The sequence below is a fragment of the Ostrea edulis genome, chromosome 8, assembly GCF_947568905.1.
Source record: "Ostrea edulis chromosome 8, xbOstEdul1.1, whole genome shotgun sequence".
Classification (NCBI taxonomy): Eukaryota; Metazoa; Mollusca; class Bivalvia; order Ostreida; family Ostreidae; genus Ostrea; species Ostrea edulis.
This window is the reverse complement of record NC_079171.1, coordinates 860,407-881,163: the sequence shown is the minus strand read 5'-3', so window position 1 is coordinate 881,163 and position 20,757 is coordinate 860,407. Positions and strand designations below refer to the sequence as shown.

Here is a 20,757-nt window from a genome sequence, read left to right as displayed (position 1 = left end):
GAAAATGTTGAATAGATTTAAAAACTTGGAAGGGCTTGAAAACAGTACTCTAGTTGAAATATCATTCCTACTTTCATGTTCAAAAAACATAATTTTGGCAATTGCACTGATTTTTTCCCCCTGTATTTATTTTTTATTTGAAATAAATATGTAAGAATTGTCAAAACTAGGGTGATCCCTACCAATTTTGATAGGTATATATATATATGGTAAATGAAAGGAAGTGAAAGTAAAAGAAAATTGTGTTTCCATCTAAAATCTATCATTAAAAAAGTAAATTTAAAAAAAATGAAATAAAATACCTACCTACCTACCATATTTTTCAAGGGAGTGTAACCAGAACCACACATTATTTTATCTGGCCTCAGGCCTCAGCCTGTCTATACATCTGTGCATTAACAGTTTTCATGACTTTTTTGGCAATGTGTCTGCAACTATTGATTTGAAAATGTATACACCTGCATTTATATCAATGGGTTACAAGTCAAGTTACTTTTTGTGCTAAAGGTTTTGACCTTGTGACCTTAAATTTGGAATTTGACCCAAATTTTAAAACTGGGTGAATGATAGGCTGTCATATTTCATATTAACAATCCTTGTGACAAGACCTCTTTTCAAATCAAAATTTTGGACCTTGTTTATAGTTTTTTGTTGCCATTAGTGTTTCACATCTTGTGTTACTTTCAGTTTTATGTTTCAGGCAAGCCATGTTTAGGCAACTTAACACCTTGGTCAGACAACTCACCCCTTGTTTAGACAACTTGACCCATGAAATATTGTTTTTTATGAGAACACTAGAAAAAGAAACACCATCTATAAATCAATTAATTATCAAATTTAAAATTTTATTAGATCACAAAGAGTATATCAGTGCATACTCATTTGAAAAAGAAAATTCTCACAATAAAATGAAAATCTTTATCTCGGTCTCTAAATTCAAATTTAATGATTAAAAGAGATGCATATTATTGTGCAATAAAAACAGTGAACAAATTGCAAGGAGGATTTTAATACCAAAGGGTGAGCTGCTGAAATTGTAATTTATGGTTAAACGTAGCCATAAAACCTCTAAATATTATAATAACTTTTCTGGTTATTTAACGTTCAAAACACATGTGATGCTAATATGTCTGGGTTTTCTATATGACCAAGGGGGGGGGGGGGGGGGGTCCGGGGTCCTGACAATAGGCAAACTCATGCAATAATAAGAATTGTTTTGTTATTTTGCAGATGTTTCTGAAGTAAGACAGTCATACCCCTGCTTTCCAAGGAACCAAACAATTACTTTCCTTGTATTGACATGGTGAAAAATGGGGAGGGTCCAGAAAATGACAAAGACCTCCAGAATGTCATCAATGATATTGTTGCAATTGACTGTAACCAATTATTATCCAATATATATTATCTATGACTGAACTCATAAGTGGTTAAGGAAATCTGTTTTAATTTTTTAGTCACTGCTTGGAGGTTATTTTACATCTCTCAGGATTTTCTAGATGTCAGATTTCCTAAAACTCACACTTGTGCTTTAATTTTTTTTTTTTTTTTTTTTTGGTATAAATGTACAGAAAAATTGAATGTTCTTCTATGGGATAGTTTTGCCAATAGTTTCAGTTGAAAGTTACAACAAAAAAGAAGAAGAAAGAAAAAAAAAGAATTGCAATGATTAAATCTCTATGTTTATAATGAATGTGTCTTTCATGATCTTGTATGTAATGTTCATGAATTTTTTTTACATTACCTGACTTACAGTGTAATATATGGCTTTACTTACAATAAAACTACATATGCAGAGTGAATTTAAAACATGAGAGATATATCATATGTTGTAATTGCCTGCTGAATTTGATAGAAAGCAAAAACGCTTTGAATACACGATTCTTGTACATGGCTACAATAAATGTACTATTTATTGGTGGAAGGTAATGGTGGAAGATGTTTTCAAAATAACCCCTCTCCCTCCAATATTGGGTCAAAGTACAACAAACAATAATTTTTACCCTTCATTAATGCTTATGAATGACATGTGCAATGCTATTATTACGTTATCTGAAGATTTTAACTCTACAAAACCGACATTATCACCCCCCCCCTTTTTTTTTCTTGCATAAATCCCCCCCCAATATACCACTAAATTTCATTTGCAACCAAATTCCCTTTAACATGTATTAGAAATTGATAGGTTCTACACATGTATCAAATATGATGTCTATTGAAGCGTTTCTTGGGCAACTATACCTGTTTCAGTGCAAATAGGTGAAATTAGGTAAAATTTCAGCATTTCCTTCATTTTGAAATTTTGATATTTTATTGCACTGTGTATTAAATTTTGATTGCTTATGTGTTATTAATTCCTATTTGTCTCTGCAATATCATGAAATAGGTATCATTAAATTGCAAGACATGGGTTTTGCAATAAACCAAAAAGAAAGTACATTGTCTGATTTTTTTCAATAGATCTAAATATAGAAATGGGGGAAAACCAAGTGTCTCTCGTTTCCATGGTTACCGATCGAGTGGAATGAAAATATTATTTTTACGTTCAAGTTATGTTATCTAAAGGATATATTCCAAGTTTCATGAAATTCTGACACATGTCCATCAATAGCCATTTGTATGGTTCTATCGTAGACAGCCTCTTAAGCAATCTTGGGACCTGTCTCGAACACACATGATATTTTCTAATTTTGTGTTAGTGTGATACGGACCTTACTTTTCACACTTCCAACTGAAGTGTCAAATGTTCACAGGATGTACTGATAGAGTATTTCACTGCTGTCAGTAGCCGTTTACTGATCGGCATGGTGATTCGTAGTGTAGTTCGATTGCCGGTAACCAAAGAACCCAGTTGATAGAACACCTGAAATGCAGGGGCCCCAGGTTTTAGCCTGGTGTGGTCTGATGCAATTTCTCTCTTCCTATTACATTTGGTACAGTAGCTCCTGAAACTGACAGGTAAAAATGCCTGCCAGGAGATAAAAATCCTGAGTTGATGTATTAAAGTGTATCGACATTAAAGTGGGAATATAGCGGTCATGCGGTTTTGATCACCAGAGGCCAGATAGCTCAGTTGGAAGATCACCTGAGTAGAGATTCAGGGTCCCGGGTTAGAATCCCGGTCTGATCCGTCGCATTCGCTCCCTTCTTCTTTCATTCGGTGCCGTTGGCCAGTCCTTGGAACTGACAGGGGAAAATATCTGACAAGGGATAAGATCCTGGGTTGGTGTCTTCAAATGTGAAAACATTTAAGGAGGAAGGAATGTAGCAGTCAGCCGGGTTCGATCGCCGGTGTCCAGATAGCTAAGTTGATAAAGCACCTGACTGGAGATCCATGGGGCCCCGAGATCGAATTCTGGTCTGGTCCATTGCATTTTCTCCCTCCCTGTTATAATAGCAGTATATGGTGTTTACCAAGTGGCATATTGATTATTGATCGGCACGTTGAATAATTCCGGACGTTGGGTGATGCCTACTGATTGACATGTTATATAATTCGTGATATTAGGTGGTGCTTACTGGTTGTCATGTTGAATAATTCCATACGTTGGGTGATGCTTACTTATTGACATGAAAGGCAAAGATTACGAACAGTATATTCATGATGGAACATATATCGAGTGACAAGTATCTTCAGGGACAGACTGTCCACCAGCTTACTGATTGACATGTTCTATAATTCGTGACGTTAGGTGGTGCTTACTGACTGACATGTTGAATAATTGCTGACATTTGGTGGTGCTTACTGATCGGTTTTACTGAGTACATGCAATACATATAACAATGTGATGTTAACTCACCACATAAAATGTCTAATGTTGACTTCCTATGTACTTACCACTAATTTACAACATTGTATATGCTTACCGCTCGGCACATTTACTGCCTCTCGACATCTTCTCTCTTGTCCACACCCATAAAGGCAACACTTCTGATCTAAAATACCAAGACAGTGATAGCTGTAAAACGCTCGGTAGACAGTGATAGCTGTAAAACGCTTGGTAGACGCAGATCCTGGGGGAAGTTTTATATTCTTGGAAGTCATTGAACTGCCTCATACTGTGGAATCATTAGAATTCGTGGTAGCTCAATTTTCGTGGAGTTCTTGGGTACCCCTCACCCACGAATCTACATCCTCAACGAATAAAGACATTCCAGAGTTATCTATTATACAAATATATAAATCCACGAATTTACATCCTCAACGAATAAAGACAACTAGTATACAAGAATTTTATAATTATATAAATCCACGAAATCACGTCCCCACGAACCCGTAAAAATTCAGCAATCCACGAAATTTGGCCCCCACGAATTTTAATTAGTCTACAGTATCCAATATCGATAAAACGATAGTTAGAAATTTCTGTTCAAGGCATGTTGAAAAGAAATCCTAACAAAGTTATGTTGAGAGAAGTCCAATGCAATTTATGTTAAGAGGATATCCTAGGTTGTTCTATACACGTTTTTCCCTATAATAGCTCTAAAACTTCATTGTTATTTCGGATTTCAAACATTTCGTTTAAGCATCACTGAAGAGACATTATTTGTCAAAATGCACCTCTGGTGCATCAAAATTGGTACCGTATAAGTTTTACATTATGACCCCTGCATCGAGGTCTATGCTGCTGGACTGTTAATCCCCGAGGGTCTCTACAGCCCAATAGCTAAGTACTTCGTTACTAGCATGAAAATACGGAAATCTTAACGCATTGATATTTAACCTGCTACACGTATACACACACTGCATGAATTCTTACATTAAAATTGCATGACTTCCTACACACACTACATGAAAGATGAAGATAAAGAACAGTGATCAATTTCATAACTCCTATAAGCAATACAATATAGATAGTTGGGCAAATACGGTCCCCTGGACACACCAGAGGTGAGATCAGGTGACTAGGATTAGTAAGCACCCCCTGTCGATCGGTTACAGCCGCCGTGAGCCCTATATCCTGATCAGGTAAACGGAGTTATCCGCAGTCAAAATCAGTGTGCCAAGAACGGCCTAACAATCGATATGAAACACGTCAGTCAGCATTTGACCCAATGATTGGTTGTATTGACGAACTAGATCGTTATAACGACCATAGAATTTGCGAAATGTTGACTTCAATTGAGACTGTTGAAACCCCTGTACCATCAACTTGATTGTCAGAAGCTTGCCTCTTTTTAAAAAAAAATGACTACATGTATACGCAGAGCAGGCTCCTGCATATCGAATCGGTTGAGAGATATATAAACACCATATGCAGGCTATAATGGAATATTAGTACATGAATATGGGAAGTTGACGATGGAGAAGCTGAAATCATCCCGTTTGTCATACAGTTGAGTTGTCAGTTTGCCGTTAATGTCTACTTTCAATAAAATATCTAAGTATGAAGAAGTGGACGGTTCTGTGGTGTCTTTTATTTCGAGTTCACGGGGATATATGTAATCGAGATATGCATGAAAGTTATTATTGTTAACAGACAAAACGTCGTCGATATATTTAAATGTAAAATTGAAGTTTTTGAATGAATTCTGCTTCATCTGAATATAGAAACAGGTCAGCTAACAAAGGATCTCAATTCGTGCCTATGGGAATTTCAACAGACTGTTGGAAAACCTGATCACCAAAGACCTCGAAATTATTGCCAATGAGAAACTCTAGCATATTTTTTATTTCAAGTTCAGAGTACTTGTGCGCGGAATCAGAGAGGTTTTTAACGTGACTTTCTATACCTGTACGTTCAGGATGATTCTCTCTTGTTATAAGATTGATCAATTTTTGTGATCTTCACCTTTCGTTCTACACCCACACTTTCAGAATAGCCTTATACACTCTCTGCTTCCTACCCGTATACATTTAATTTCAGTAAAACTTACGTCCAGAACAATCGTAATCAGTACTACAGAACTTGAAGAACAGCTGATTAACACAGGTTTTCCCAGCGACGTCTCTTGGACATTCTCCAACCTAAACGACACAAGACGTGTACATTACTTATCGATGTCTGAATAACTGAAAAAGCACAATCCAACACGTACAAAATACTTATCATTGTCTGAACAATTGAAAAATGACAATACAACATACTTAAATTACTTATCGATGTCTGAACAACTAAAAAATGACAATCCAATACGTTTGAATTGTTTATTGGTGTCTGAATAACAGGAAAAATACAATGCAACATATATGAATAACGTATTGGTGTCTGAATAACGGACAGATGACAATACAATACATATAATTTATTAATTGGTGTCTGAATAACTGAAAAATTACAATACAATACGCATAAATTACTTATTTGTGTCTGAATAACAGAAAGATGACAATATAATTAGCTATAACTCGTTACTAACTTGATAATACGGATGTATATTTAATTGCTGTTATAAAATTTAGAAATTCATTTCAAAATTAATGATTATCTCCCTCACGCATAGCTCTTATCCTTAGACGAATTTGACTCCACTTTTTTGGCACACTATTTTTCCCTATAATAGCTCTAATACTTCATTGTTATTTCGGATTTCAAACATTTCGGTTGAGCATCACTGAAGAGACATTAGTTGTCGAAATGCGCATCTGGTGCATCAAAATAGGTACCGTATAAGTTTTACATTATTGATGTGGGAATAAAAGACAAATAACAATCCAACACGTATAAACTATTTATCGGTGTCTGAACAACCGAAATGTTCAATGGTATTTGCAATAAGTCTTTGTTGAATATTTGCAGTCAATCTTAAATACTGCAGCATGTTAATGATATATTAGTGCTTATTGTACTTACTTTATCAAACCGGAAGTCTCTTGTAGCTGTGACTCGTGGTAAAACCTTCTGCAGCGTATTTCTTCTATTGGCAATTATCTGTGAAAACAAAATCAAGTCATTATTTTATTTTGAGCTGATCGTTGGGAATTACGAATGCATTAAGGAAAAGGTGAATATAGAAAACAGTGATCAATCTGCCACAAAGAATACAAAATTTATACTAGGACAAATATGGACCCCTGGAAACACTACAGGTGAGATCAGGAGCCTTGTAGGAGTAAGCATTCCATGTCTACCGGTCAATTTTGATCAGGTACACGGAGTAATCCGTCGTCAAAATCAGTATGTAAAGAAAAGACTTTGAGATGACAATAGGCATGAAATTAATGTCTCGTACTTCTAACATTGTTACCACAAACATATCTGCACTTGCACCTTCAGATATGGGGCTCACGGCGGGTGTGACCGGTCAACAGGGGATGCTTACTCCTCCTAGGCACCTGATCCCACCTCTGGTGTGTCCAGGGGTCCGTATTTGCCCAACTATCTATTTTGTATTGCTTGTAAGAGTTATGAGATTGATCACTGTTCGTTATCTTCACTTTGCACCTTCACGAACATCTCCGAACGTAATCTTTGTGGATATGTGTTTAGGATATCTGTTTGGTTTGCGAATTCAACAACACTTGGAAATTCATATTCCATATTCAGTTGAAAATCCGAGCAGTGTCGTGTTTGAAATATTCTGGCTGAACCTTCCACCTGCACTCAAAATTTATCATCACTGTATCTTCAAAACTAAATCATCCTAACTGCCTTATCACAATTCTGCTTATATTTGTCTTATCACAAATCTACTTATATTTGTCTTATCAAAATTCTACTTATATTTGGCGACTGCTATATACTAACCTTATAGTGGTACTCAAAACATCAACACTCATCAGTTCTGTATCATCAAATATCTATCATCTTAACTGTATCATCACAATTACATATATCATTAATGTATCATCACAACTGTATCATAACAACTGTAAATATATCATAATTGTCACCACAACTGTATATATCATAACTACATCATCAGAACTGTATATCATAACTATATCATCAGAACTGTATATCATAATTACATCATCAGAACTGTATATCATAGCTACATCATCTGAACTGTATATATCATAACTACATCATCAGATCTGTATATCACAATTACATCATCAGAACTGTATATGATAATTACATCATCAGAACTGTATATCACAATTACATCATCAGAACTGTATATGATAATTACATCATCAGAACTGTACATCATAACTACATCATCAGAACTGTACATAATAATTACATCATCAGAACTGTATATCATAATTACATCATCAGAACTGTATATCATAACTACATCATCAGAACTGTATATATCATAACTACATCATCAGAACTGTATATCACAATTACATCATCAGAACTGTATATCATAACTACATCATCAGAACTGTATATCATAACTACATCATCAGAACTGTATATCATAACTACATCATCAGAACTGTATATCATAATTACATCATCAGAACTGTGTATCATAATTACATCATCAGAACTGTACATAATAATTACATCATCAGAACTGTATATCATAATTACATCATCAGAACTGTATATCATAATTACATCATCAGAACTGTATATCATAACTACATCATCAGAACTGTATATCATAACTACATCATCAGAACTGTATATATCATAATTACATCATCAGAACTGTATATCATAATTACATCATCAGAACTGTATATCATAACTACATCATCAGAACTGTATATCATAACTACATCATCAGAACTGTATATCATAATTACATCATCAGAACTGTGTATCATAATTACATCATCAGAACTGTATATATCATAACTACATCATCAGAACTGTATATCATAACTACATCATCAGAACTGTATATCATAATTACATCATCAGAACTGTATATATCATAACTACATCATCAGAACTGTATATATCATAACTACATCATCTGAACTGTATTTATCATAACTACATCATCAGAACTGTATATCATAATTACATCATCAGAACTGTATATATCATAACTACATCATCAGAACTGTAAATCATAACTACATCATTAGAACTGTAAATCATAATTACACCATCAGAACTGTATATATCATAACTACATCATCAGAACTGTATATCATAATTACATCATCAGAACTGTATATCATAACTACATCATCAGAACTGTATATCATAACTACATCACCAGAACTGTATATCATAACTACATCATCAGAACTGTATATCATAATTACATCATCAGAACTGTGTATCATAATTACATCATCAGAACAGTATATCATAACTACATCATCAGAACTGTATATCATAACTACATCATCAGAACTGTATATCATAATTACATCATCAGAACTGTATATCATAACTACATCATCAGAACTGTATATCATAATTACATCATCAGAACTGTATATCATAACTACATCATCAGAACTGTATATCTTAATTACATCATCAGAACTGTGTATCATAATTACATCATCAGAACTGTATATCATAACTACATCATCAGAACTGTATATCATAACTACATCATCAGAACTGTATATCATAATTACATCATCTGAACTGTATATATCATAACTACATCATCAGAACTGTATATCACAATTACATCATCAGAACTGTATATCATAACTACATCATCAGAACTGTATATCATAATTACATCATCAGAACTGTGTATCATAATTACATCATCAGAACTGTACATCATAACTACATCATCAGAACTGTATATCATAACTACATCATCAGAACTGTATATCATAATTACATCATCAGAACTGTATATCATAACTACATCATCAGAACTGTATATCATAACTACATCATCAGAACTGTATATCATAACTACATCATCAGAACTGTATATATCATAATTACATCATCAGAACTGTATATCATAATTGCATCATCAGAACTGTATATCATAACTACATCATCAGAACTGTATATCATAACTACATCATCAGAACTGTATATCATAATTACATCATCAGAACTGTGTATCATAATTACATCATCAGAACTGTATATATCATAACTACATCATCAGAACTGTATATCATAACTACATCATCAGAACTGTATATCATAATTACATCATCAGAACTGTATATATCATAACTACATCATCAGAACTGTATATATCATAACTACATCATCTGAACTGTATTTATCATAACTACATCATCAGAACTGTATATCATAATTACATCATCAGAACTGTATATCATAACTACATCATCAAAACTGTATATCATAACTACATCATCAGAACTGTATATATCATAACTACATCATCAGAACTGTATATCATAAGTACATCATCAGAACTGTATATATCATAACTACATCATCAGAACTGTATATCATAATTCCATCATCAGAACTGTATATCATAACTACATCATCAGAACCGTATATCATAATTACATCATCAGAACTGTATATCATAACTACATCATCAGAACTGTATATCATATCTACATCATCAGAACTGTATATCATAACTACATCATCAGAACTGTATATATCATAATTACATCATCAGAACTGTATATCATAACTACATTATCAGAACTGTATATCATAACTACATCATTAGAACTATATATCATAACTACATCATCAGAACTGTATATATCATAACTACATCATCAGAACTGTATATCATAATTACATCATTAGAACTGTATATCATAATTATATCATCAGAACTGTATATCATAATTACATCATCAGAACTGTATATATCATAATTACATCATCAGAAGTGTATATCATAATTACATCATCAGAACTGTATATCATAAAAACTGCATCGTCACATCGTTCTCATCATACCTGCATTGTTCTCCTTCTCGTCTTATCTACTAACCTTACGTCTCTACTGTCTTCTGTATAGACTTCCTTCCCACAGACACGTGTCAAGTCTAACATATGAAAGGTGAAGATAACGAACAATCTCATAACTCCTACAAGCAATATAAAGTAGATAGTTGGGCAAATACGAACCCCTAGACACACCAGAGGTGGGATCAGGTACCTAGGAGGAATAAGCCTCCCTTGTCGACCGGTCACACCCGCCGTGAGCCCTATATGCTCATCAGGTAAACGGAGTTATCCGCAGTCAAAATCAGTGTTCCAAGAACGGCCTAATAATCGGTAGGAAACACGTCAGACAGCATATATATCATCACCCATCACATCTCTACTGTCCTCTGTATAGACGTCCCTACTCACTTATCACAAACACGTGTCAAGTCTTTTACACCTACTTTATACAGACACATGAAAGGTGAAGTTAACGAACAGTGATCAATCTCATGTAGTACGTCAACACTCATTGGTGCTGCCACAAATTTACTGCGACAAATTGTAATCCAGAAAGATCATTTTGGAGTAGTTATCAGTACTCATAGTTCTCAGATATTTCCCTCTTATCATATCGCGCATTAATACTCACATTTCTCAGATATTTGTTTCAGATCATATCGCACATCAATACTCACATTTCTCAGATATTTCCCTCTCATCATGTTGCGTATTAATACTCACATTTCTCAGATATGTTTCATATCATATCGCGCATGAATACTCACATTTCTCAGATATTTCCCTCTGATCATATCGTGCATTAATACTCACATTTCTCAAATATTTCCCTCCGATCAAATAAAGACGTGGGTTTTTAACTGGTGTGTACAGTTTTTTGTATATCTGCGAGGTGACCTGTTGATTAATGGAAACAAAGATATTATTTTCTTCATTACAGATTAATATTTTTTTTTGGATAAAGACAATATGTAAGTCATCAATAGCAGGCATCATGTTTTGATTTGTTGGCGAGGATGTGTTCTCAAACTCATGTACTACCTTAAAACCTTTTCAGTGGATATACTGAATGAAAAGTGAAGATAACGAACAGCGATCAATGCAAGGTGATGATAACGATTAGTGATCAATCTCATAACTCCCACAAGCAATACAAAATAGAGAGTTGAGCAAACACGGACCCCTGGATACACCAGAGGTGGGATCAGGTACCTAGGAGGAGAAAACATCCCCTGTCGACCGGTCATACCCACTGTGAGCCCTATATCCTGATCAGGTAAACCGAGTTATCCGTAGTCAAAATCAATGTGCCAAGAACGGCCTAACAATCGGTATGAAACACGTCAGACAGCATTTGATCTAGTGATAGGTTGTATTGACGAACTAGATCGTTATAATGACCATATAATTTGCGAAATGCTGACATCAATCGAGACTTTTGAAATCCCTGTTCCATCAACTCGTTTATCAGTAGCTTACCTCGATTTAAAAACTGATTATACGCAGAACAAGCTCTTGCGTATCGAATCATTTGAGAGATATAAACACCATATGCAGGTGATAATGGAATATTACTACAAAAATATAGGAAGTTGACGATGGTGAAGCTGAAATCATCCCGTTTGTCATAGAGTTGAGTTTTCAGTTTGCCGTTAATGTCTATTTTCAGTAAAGGAATGTTTGACAAGGAGTTTTATGCTACATCTCCATGTTACAGGGGTTTTAACAGTCTCCTTTAAAGTTAGCATTTCGCAAATTCCATGGTCGTTATCAGGATCTAGTTTGCCGACAGAGCCTACTACTGGATTGTTAAGCCGTTCTTGGCACACTGATTTTGACTGCGGATAACTCCATTTACCTGATCAGGATATAGGGCTCATGCAGGGTGTCACCGGTCGACAGGGGATACTTATTCCTAGGCACCTGATTCCACCTCTGGTTTATCCAAAAGTCCGTGTTTGCCTAACTCTCTTTGCATTCTTTATCGCAATTATGTAATTGATCACTGTTCTTTATCTTCACCCTTTTCACTGTGATGAGTGTGGGATAGGAAGATCCCACCGAGGGGACAAGATTTGCATTCTAGGATGAGGCTCTGCCGAATGTTAGACGGCAAATCTTGTTCCAGAGGTGGAATTTTGCTATCTCACACAGGTATATAGATAAGGATTATTTTTCTCACATTTTATCTACACTTTAGTGCGTAAAATAGGGAGCTTTGAGAAAATTCAAATTATCAAAATCCTTATTTGAACTTCAATACAAAAACTAATCTTTAAGTTTCTTTTCTTTTTATCTAGATTTTTAAGATAAGATATATTGGTAAATACTCTGAAAATTTGCAGTTTCCTGAAATAAATTACATATATCGGCATCCCGCGACGATTCAGGTTAAAACACGTCCTCAGTATCCCTTGTTTGTCGTATGAGACGATTAAATGGAGCGGTTCTTCGAATAAGACCGCAAAACTGAGACCCCGTGTCACAGCAGGTGTGGCACAATAAAGACCCCTCTCTGCTTCAAGGGCGGAAGCGCCAAGCATAGGGTAGCCCTTTTGTAGCCCTTTAGCGGTAATGGTGACGTCTCCACATGAGTAAAAAATTCTAGAGAGAACGTTAAACAGTATAAAGCCAATTCAAACATAGGACGCTGTTATATAATTTTGATATTCATAATTCAGATTAACATTATTAAGTTCTTAATTTTTAATCTTTTGATATTTTTATGTCAATATTTACTACAAAAATGGGTGTAAACTAATAAAATCTAAATCTGATATTTGATATCAAAAGAAAACAACTGCTATGTACAAGAATGATCTCCTGCACTCAGTGGTAAATCTAAGAGTGAGAAGAATGCTAATATAAAACCGATTCTGTTGAAAGAGTTGCTATAGCAACGAAATTTTCCAATTGATATGTTGATAATCGCAGTTATGATTTGCATTGGATTTTTAAAGATATGTTGATTTTGAATATTTTAATTGTCGGAACTGGCTGGTTTATCAATCCGATAATAGACAAATACAGTTTTTCCCAAGAGTTTAGTTGTCATAGGAACTATTTCAAAAATCATATTTTGATTTCTTTATGTGGATTTCGTTGCTGAAAACTTAGTAACCAGTCACTTAGAATCAATAATTACTGTGTATTCAGACTGTAAAGAAGTTTGAAAGATTTTTATGCATTTTATGTATATTCCTTGCTTTTTAGTATATGATTTGTCCACTGATTTTATTCCCTGATATATTTATGTTAGTTCTATGTCATCATGATATGCATGTTGCTGTAATGCGCTGGCTTTTCCTGTCAATGAATGGTGAATATAGCAATTTTGTATCACTTTTTCAGCACTAAGTCTTGTTAATAAGCCCTTCAGATGTGTTTCTAGCTAATTCATTGTTAATGATAAAACTTAAATCTGCATGAATTTTCAGCAATTATTATGTTAATTTATCTATACTGATTTGAAAAATGGAGAGGAGTTGCTGTTTTATTTTAATGAATTGACCATTAAAAAGTAAGATTTTATATTTTCTAGCTATGAATTGGAGTATCCCATTAGTCAAAATCCACTCTCCTAGTTTCCATGGCAACCATGCATCACAATCCCAAAACATATCTGTCTTTATGCAATGTATTTCATCCATTCTGTAAGTTTTATTCAAATTTGATACCATGTCTGCAGAACTTCTTCAAAATGTGTTTTGTTGTTATAACGAATTGCTCTTTAAAATATTTACATTCCCAATAGTTCGCCTTCAATGTTTTTACCAATGGTACATTGTAATCATAACCATGATTTCATGCATGCAATTTGTATGCAAACAATGTGCATATGGATCTTGATTAATATACTACGGCCTATTTTTATGATGAGGAATTCCTTTAAAAAATGAAAGTAGAATGTAAATAAAAGGGGGAGAATATACTACGGCCTATTTTTATGATGAGGAATTCCTTTAAAAAATGAAAGTAGAATGTAAATAAAAGGGGGAGATAAGTAACAGTGATTAATCCCGTAAGCAATACGAAATAGAAAGTTGGGCAAACTTTTTTTTATAAAAGCATGAACTGTAACTCTTGTCATCAGCAAACTTTTCAGGAATCGCTAACGCCGGTGTGAGGCGTCGTACCCTGATGTGTGTTCAAAAATTAAATTCAATTTCTTAATTGTTAACGTCATGTTCATTGCTAGCAGAAAGATTTAAACGTCATTTCTGGATGTGGTATTCAATGATAGTCTTAATGGTGGGAGATCGGCATTAATAGTAAATGATTATACGATAGTGCTAGATATTGTATGATTACCATTAACAGTAGATTTCCATGCCAAACATTCATGAAGATTCGGAAAATGTTACGAATGAACAAGTATGATGTAGTTTCGTGTATTTCTTGTTGGATATGGTTTTGTAGGTTGTATGTTGTTTTGCAAATTACGAATATATTTTGTATGTTGTTTTGTAAGTATTATATCTTGCATATGGCAAGTCTATTTTATGTTCCTTTCTACGATGTATCTTGTATTTCCTGTCGTTTTGTTATGTAATACACAAAAGAAATTTTAAACTTATATGTAATACAGTGTATTGTAATACAAGTTTTACGATGAATTTGTGAGAGGTGAAGATAACGAACAGTGATCAATCCCATAACTCCTATAAGCAATACAAGATTGACACATTAACAAGTACCATCAAATTTAAACGAATTACCTCACAGATAGAAAAATACGTATCATCTTATAAGATTGTTTTCTTACAAAAGAAGATCGAATTGCAATAAGAAAAGCAAGAACATATTGCTCACCAGTGTCAACAACACGCTGAAAAGTAAAATCCGCAGCATAATCGTAAGGGTACGGGATCCCAATCCACAAAACAAACAATGTCTTCGTTATGTAACACCGATCTGACAATTAATTGATGTGTATCACGTCATAGTCTCGCATTCATCTTAATTCCACACCTGTTGGTTGACTAATTACACGTTAATTAACCGATTGTTCTGCGGTAATCGATCTGAATTTATTTAATTTCCATCTACGCAGAAACGCCTCGTGGTCAATTTATATTTTCCATTGAAGAATCTGTTATATTCCAAGACATATTGTTAGGACTGATCTTGATTCAGTTAACTGTCTTTGTTCCCATGCTTATACTTTGACCTTTTGACCCTTTGTTACATGTTGTAAATCATCACTCACTGGTCCTCTAAAACAAACCTCACATTTAGTTAGATCCAGGTCTTAGGTACTCTTCTTAAGTCTCTCAACTTAAATATTCCTGGGCGAATTACGAAGGTATATTACGTAATCCACAAAACAATATATAAAACAACACATATTACATATACAATAAACACTACACTGTATTACATATACAATAAACACTACACTGTATTACATATACAATAAACACTACACTGTATTACATATACAATAAACACTACACTGTATTACATATACAATAAACACTACACTGTATTACATATACAATAAACACTACACTGTATTACATATACAATAAACATTACACTGTATTACATATACAATATATACTACACTGTATTACATATAAAATAAACACTACACTGTATTACATATACAATAAACACTACACTGTATTATATATACAATAAACACTACACTGTATTACATATACAATAAACACTACACTGTATTACATATACAATAAACACTACACTGCATTACAAATACAATAAACACTACACTGTATTACATATACAATAAACACTACACTGTATTACAATAAACACTACACTATATTACATATACAATAAACACTACACTGTATTACATATACAATAAACACTACACTGTATTACATATACAATAAACACTACACTGTATTACAATAAACACTACACTGTATTACATATACAATAAACACTACACTGTATTACATATACAATAAACACTACACTGTATTACATATACAATAAACACTACACTGTATTACATATACAATAAACACTACACTGTATTACACATACAATAAACATTACACTGTATTACATATACAATAAACACTACACTGTATTACATATACAATAAACACTACACTGTATTACACATACAATAAACATTACACTGTATTACACATACAATAAACACTACACTGTATTACACATACAATAAACATTATACTGTATTACACATACAATAAACACTACACTGTATTACACATACAATAAACACTACACTGTATTACACATACAATAAACATTATACTGTATTACACATACAATAAACACTACACTGTATTACACATACAATAAACACTACACTGTATTACATATACAATAAACACTACACTGTATTACATATACAATAAACACTACACTGTATTATATATACAATAAACACTACACTGTATTACATATACAATAAACACTACACTGTATTACATATACAATAAACATTACACTGTATTACATATACAATAAACACTACACTGTATTACATATACAATAAACAATACACTGTATTACATATACACTAAACACTACACTGTATTACATATACAATAAACATTAAACTGTATTACATATACAATAAACACTACACTGTATTACATATACAATAAACACTACACTGTATTACATATACAATAAACACTACACTGTATTACACATACAATAAACATTACACTGTATTACATATACAATAAACACTACACTGTATTACATATACAATAAACACTACACTGTATTACACATACAATAAACATTACACTGTATTACACATACAATAAACACTACACTGTATTACACATACAATAAACATTATACTGTATTACACATACAATAAACACTACACTGTATTACACATACAATAAACACTACACTGTATTACACATACAATAAACATTATACTGTATTACACATACAATAAACACTACACTGTATTACACATACAATAAACACTACACTGTATTACATATACAATAAACACTACACTGTATTACATATACAATAAACACTACACTGTATTATATATACAATAAACACTACACTGTATTACATATACAATAAACACTACACTGTATTACATATACAATAAACATTACACTGTATTACATATACAATAAACACTACACTGTATTACATATACAATAAACAATACACTGTATTACATATACACTAAACACTACACTGTATTACATATACAATAAACATTAAACTGTATTACATATACAATAAACACTACACTGTATTACATATACAATAAATACTACACTGTATTACATATACAATAAACACAACACTGTATTACATATACAATAAACACTACACTGTATTACATATACAATAAACACTACACTGTATTACATATACAATAAACATTACACTGTATTACATCTACATTATAACACTACACTGTATTACACATACAATAAACACTACACTGTATTACATATACAATAAACACAACACTGTATTACATATACAATAAACACTACACTGTATTACATATACAATAAACACTACACTGTATTACATATACAATAAACATTACACTGTATTACATCTACATTATAACACTACACTGTATTACACATACAATAAACACTACACTGTATTACATATACAATAAACACAACACTGTATTACATATACAATAAACACTACACTGTATTACATATACAATAAACACTACACTGTATTACATATACAATAAACACTACACTGTATTACATATACAATAAACACCACACTGTATTACATATACAATAAACACTACACTGTATTACATATACAATAATCACTACACTGTATTACATATACAATAAACAACACACTGTATTACAATAAACACTACACTGTATTACATATACAATAAACACTACACTGTATTACATATACAATAAACACTACACTGTATTACATATACAATAAACACTACACTGTATTACATATACAATAAACATTACACTGTATTACATATACAATAGATAAAACATTACATTGTATTACACATGCAATAAAACGATATATTGTATTACATTACGTAAAATTGAATGAACTGTTTTTTTCTATTATGAGATATGAACAACCGTTTAAAATTCAGCACATAATAAAGAGTTAAATACCGTAAACTTTATATTACCCAGTTTGTTTTCACTATTTTATCTGAATGTTTGGACCCCATCGTTAACCACGCTACCTACTTCCGGTGTAAGGGCAGTAACTTCAAAACTGAAGGCCGAGTACATGTGTTTATCTAGTTTATTTAGATACACATTATCTCCAACCCGATTTTGAATTCAAATCAACTTTGTTATTGATTACCAAAAAAAAAAAATCACAATTTGATAATTTGATTGTCATATACAGGCAATTATGCACTGGATTCTGTAGTACAAGTCATACAGATGCATGTTTATGTATACATATAATGATTTCTGGTAAGGTGACGAAACGCATATAAAATGTTTCATAGACCTTCATTATTATTTTGGTGAGTTTTTACATGAATATCTGTAGCACTTGTTAGTTAGTGTATGTAGTCATGTGTATTTTTCGTCCAGTTGTTTGTTTGCTCCTTTTTCTTGTTTAATATGCATGTATGTATCAAACTATTGACTTGTTTCATTTTAGTTGTATTCTGAAAAAAAGGTAATAAGTTATTTATTAGATATTAATTGTTGTGAATGATTATAGGCTTCAAAGTTTCCATTAATATCCATTGTGAGTGATCAGCGTCCGTTGTGCTATAGCAATTGAACACTTTCAAAACTTGACCAATTTCCAAAAGTATTCTTTTCTACAACACTATATCTCTAAGGAAAAAATCAATTCATAGTCATGCAAAGCAAAGGGCCTTTACCAAAATCGTAAATTTCATGATCTTATGATAAAGGTTCTAACTCCAGGGTGGGGCCAAACTGGTTATATAGTGTTTATGTGTAAAAAAAAAAAAAAAATCAATAACTTCGTCTTTAAATAATGCTATAGATAAAACAGATATTAAAAAGGAGCCGATATCCTTTATCAAAATTGTAAATTCCATGATTCAAGGTCTAGGTTTAGGTTCCGGGTTGGACTAAAATTATTATAGTGACCCTTGTTTTTACAAGGACTAGGTTTAGGTTCCGGGTGGGACTAAAATTATTATAGTGACCATTGTTTTTACCAATGTGTACGTCATATAAAGTTTATATTTCAACTTGGTGAAAAGTTTCAGGACATTGTTTCCCATCCATATTTGTTATTTCGGTACAGAAAATGTGTTACTTAGTTGTGCGGAAAATAACGAATAATGCATGAACTTCTTCTGTTGCTCCTCCTCATTAACATTACAGTCAGAATTCAGGAAGTCAGCTTAGCGCTTTTCAGCACTTTCAGTACTTTGGTATACTTATTGCTTTCAGTACTTTCAGTACTGTGATGTATTGCTTGCAATTAGTGAGCGTCCAGTGTCGTCCGTCATGATTCGTAAGTCGTGCGTTAACAATTGAATATTTTTACCTTCTTCTTGATAACTCCTATTCCAATTTTTTATCAAATTTGTTATGGAACATCTCTAGGACAAGTAAGATATATATTGTAAATTTTAGCATTATTACATCCCTAGGGTTTTAGGATCGGGGCAGACACGGCTAACAATTAGTCTATTTTCAGAAATCGTCTTCTTTACAACCGTACATTTAAAAGAAAAAATATACGCACAGGCATGTAGAACCAAAATTGTAATTTCATAATCCCTGGGGTAGAGGTTCTAACTCCAGAACGGGGCCAAACTTGGTATATGGTGTTCAGGTGTGAACTATTTGAAAATGTATTCAATGCTCTTGATAAGAAATTGAAACTAAATGGTCATTTACAATGAGCAGGAAGTCCTTTACCAAAATTGTAAATTTATGATCCCAGGGGGCAAGGTTTTTGATTCCAGGTCGGGGCCACAATTCTTATAGTGAATGTTGTCTATATCATTTAAAAGGCTTCATTACTTCTGTTTATACTGGTAAAAAGAAAAGCGAAAAGCGGAAACAGTTGTAACAAAATTGTG

The 20,757-nt window shown here is 32.8% G+C and overlaps 1 protein-coding gene across 1 annotated transcript in view; it reads right to left on the bottom strand.

The window, feature by feature from the left end:
* LOC125662679 (kielin/chordin-like protein) overlaps window positions 1-15,648 on the bottom strand; it is a 40,808-nt gene extending 25,160 nt beyond the window's left edge. Inside the window, exons 1-5 of the mRNA XM_048894985.2 lie at window positions 15,534-15,648; window positions 11,535-11,618; window positions 6,792-6,869; window positions 5,875-5,965; window positions 3,865-3,933 (exon numbers count right to left, since the gene is read on the bottom strand). Coding sequence (XP_048750942.2) covers window positions 3,865-3,933; window positions 5,875-5,965; window positions 6,792-6,869; window positions 11,535-11,618; window positions 15,534-15,572 — 361 coding nt within the window. The 5' untranslated portion in view covers window positions 15,573-15,648. The remainder of the gene's footprint in view (window positions 1-3,864; window positions 3,934-5,874; window positions 5,966-6,791; window positions 6,870-11,534; window positions 11,619-15,533) is intronic.
* Window positions 15,649-20,757: the final 5,109 nt, after the last annotated feature.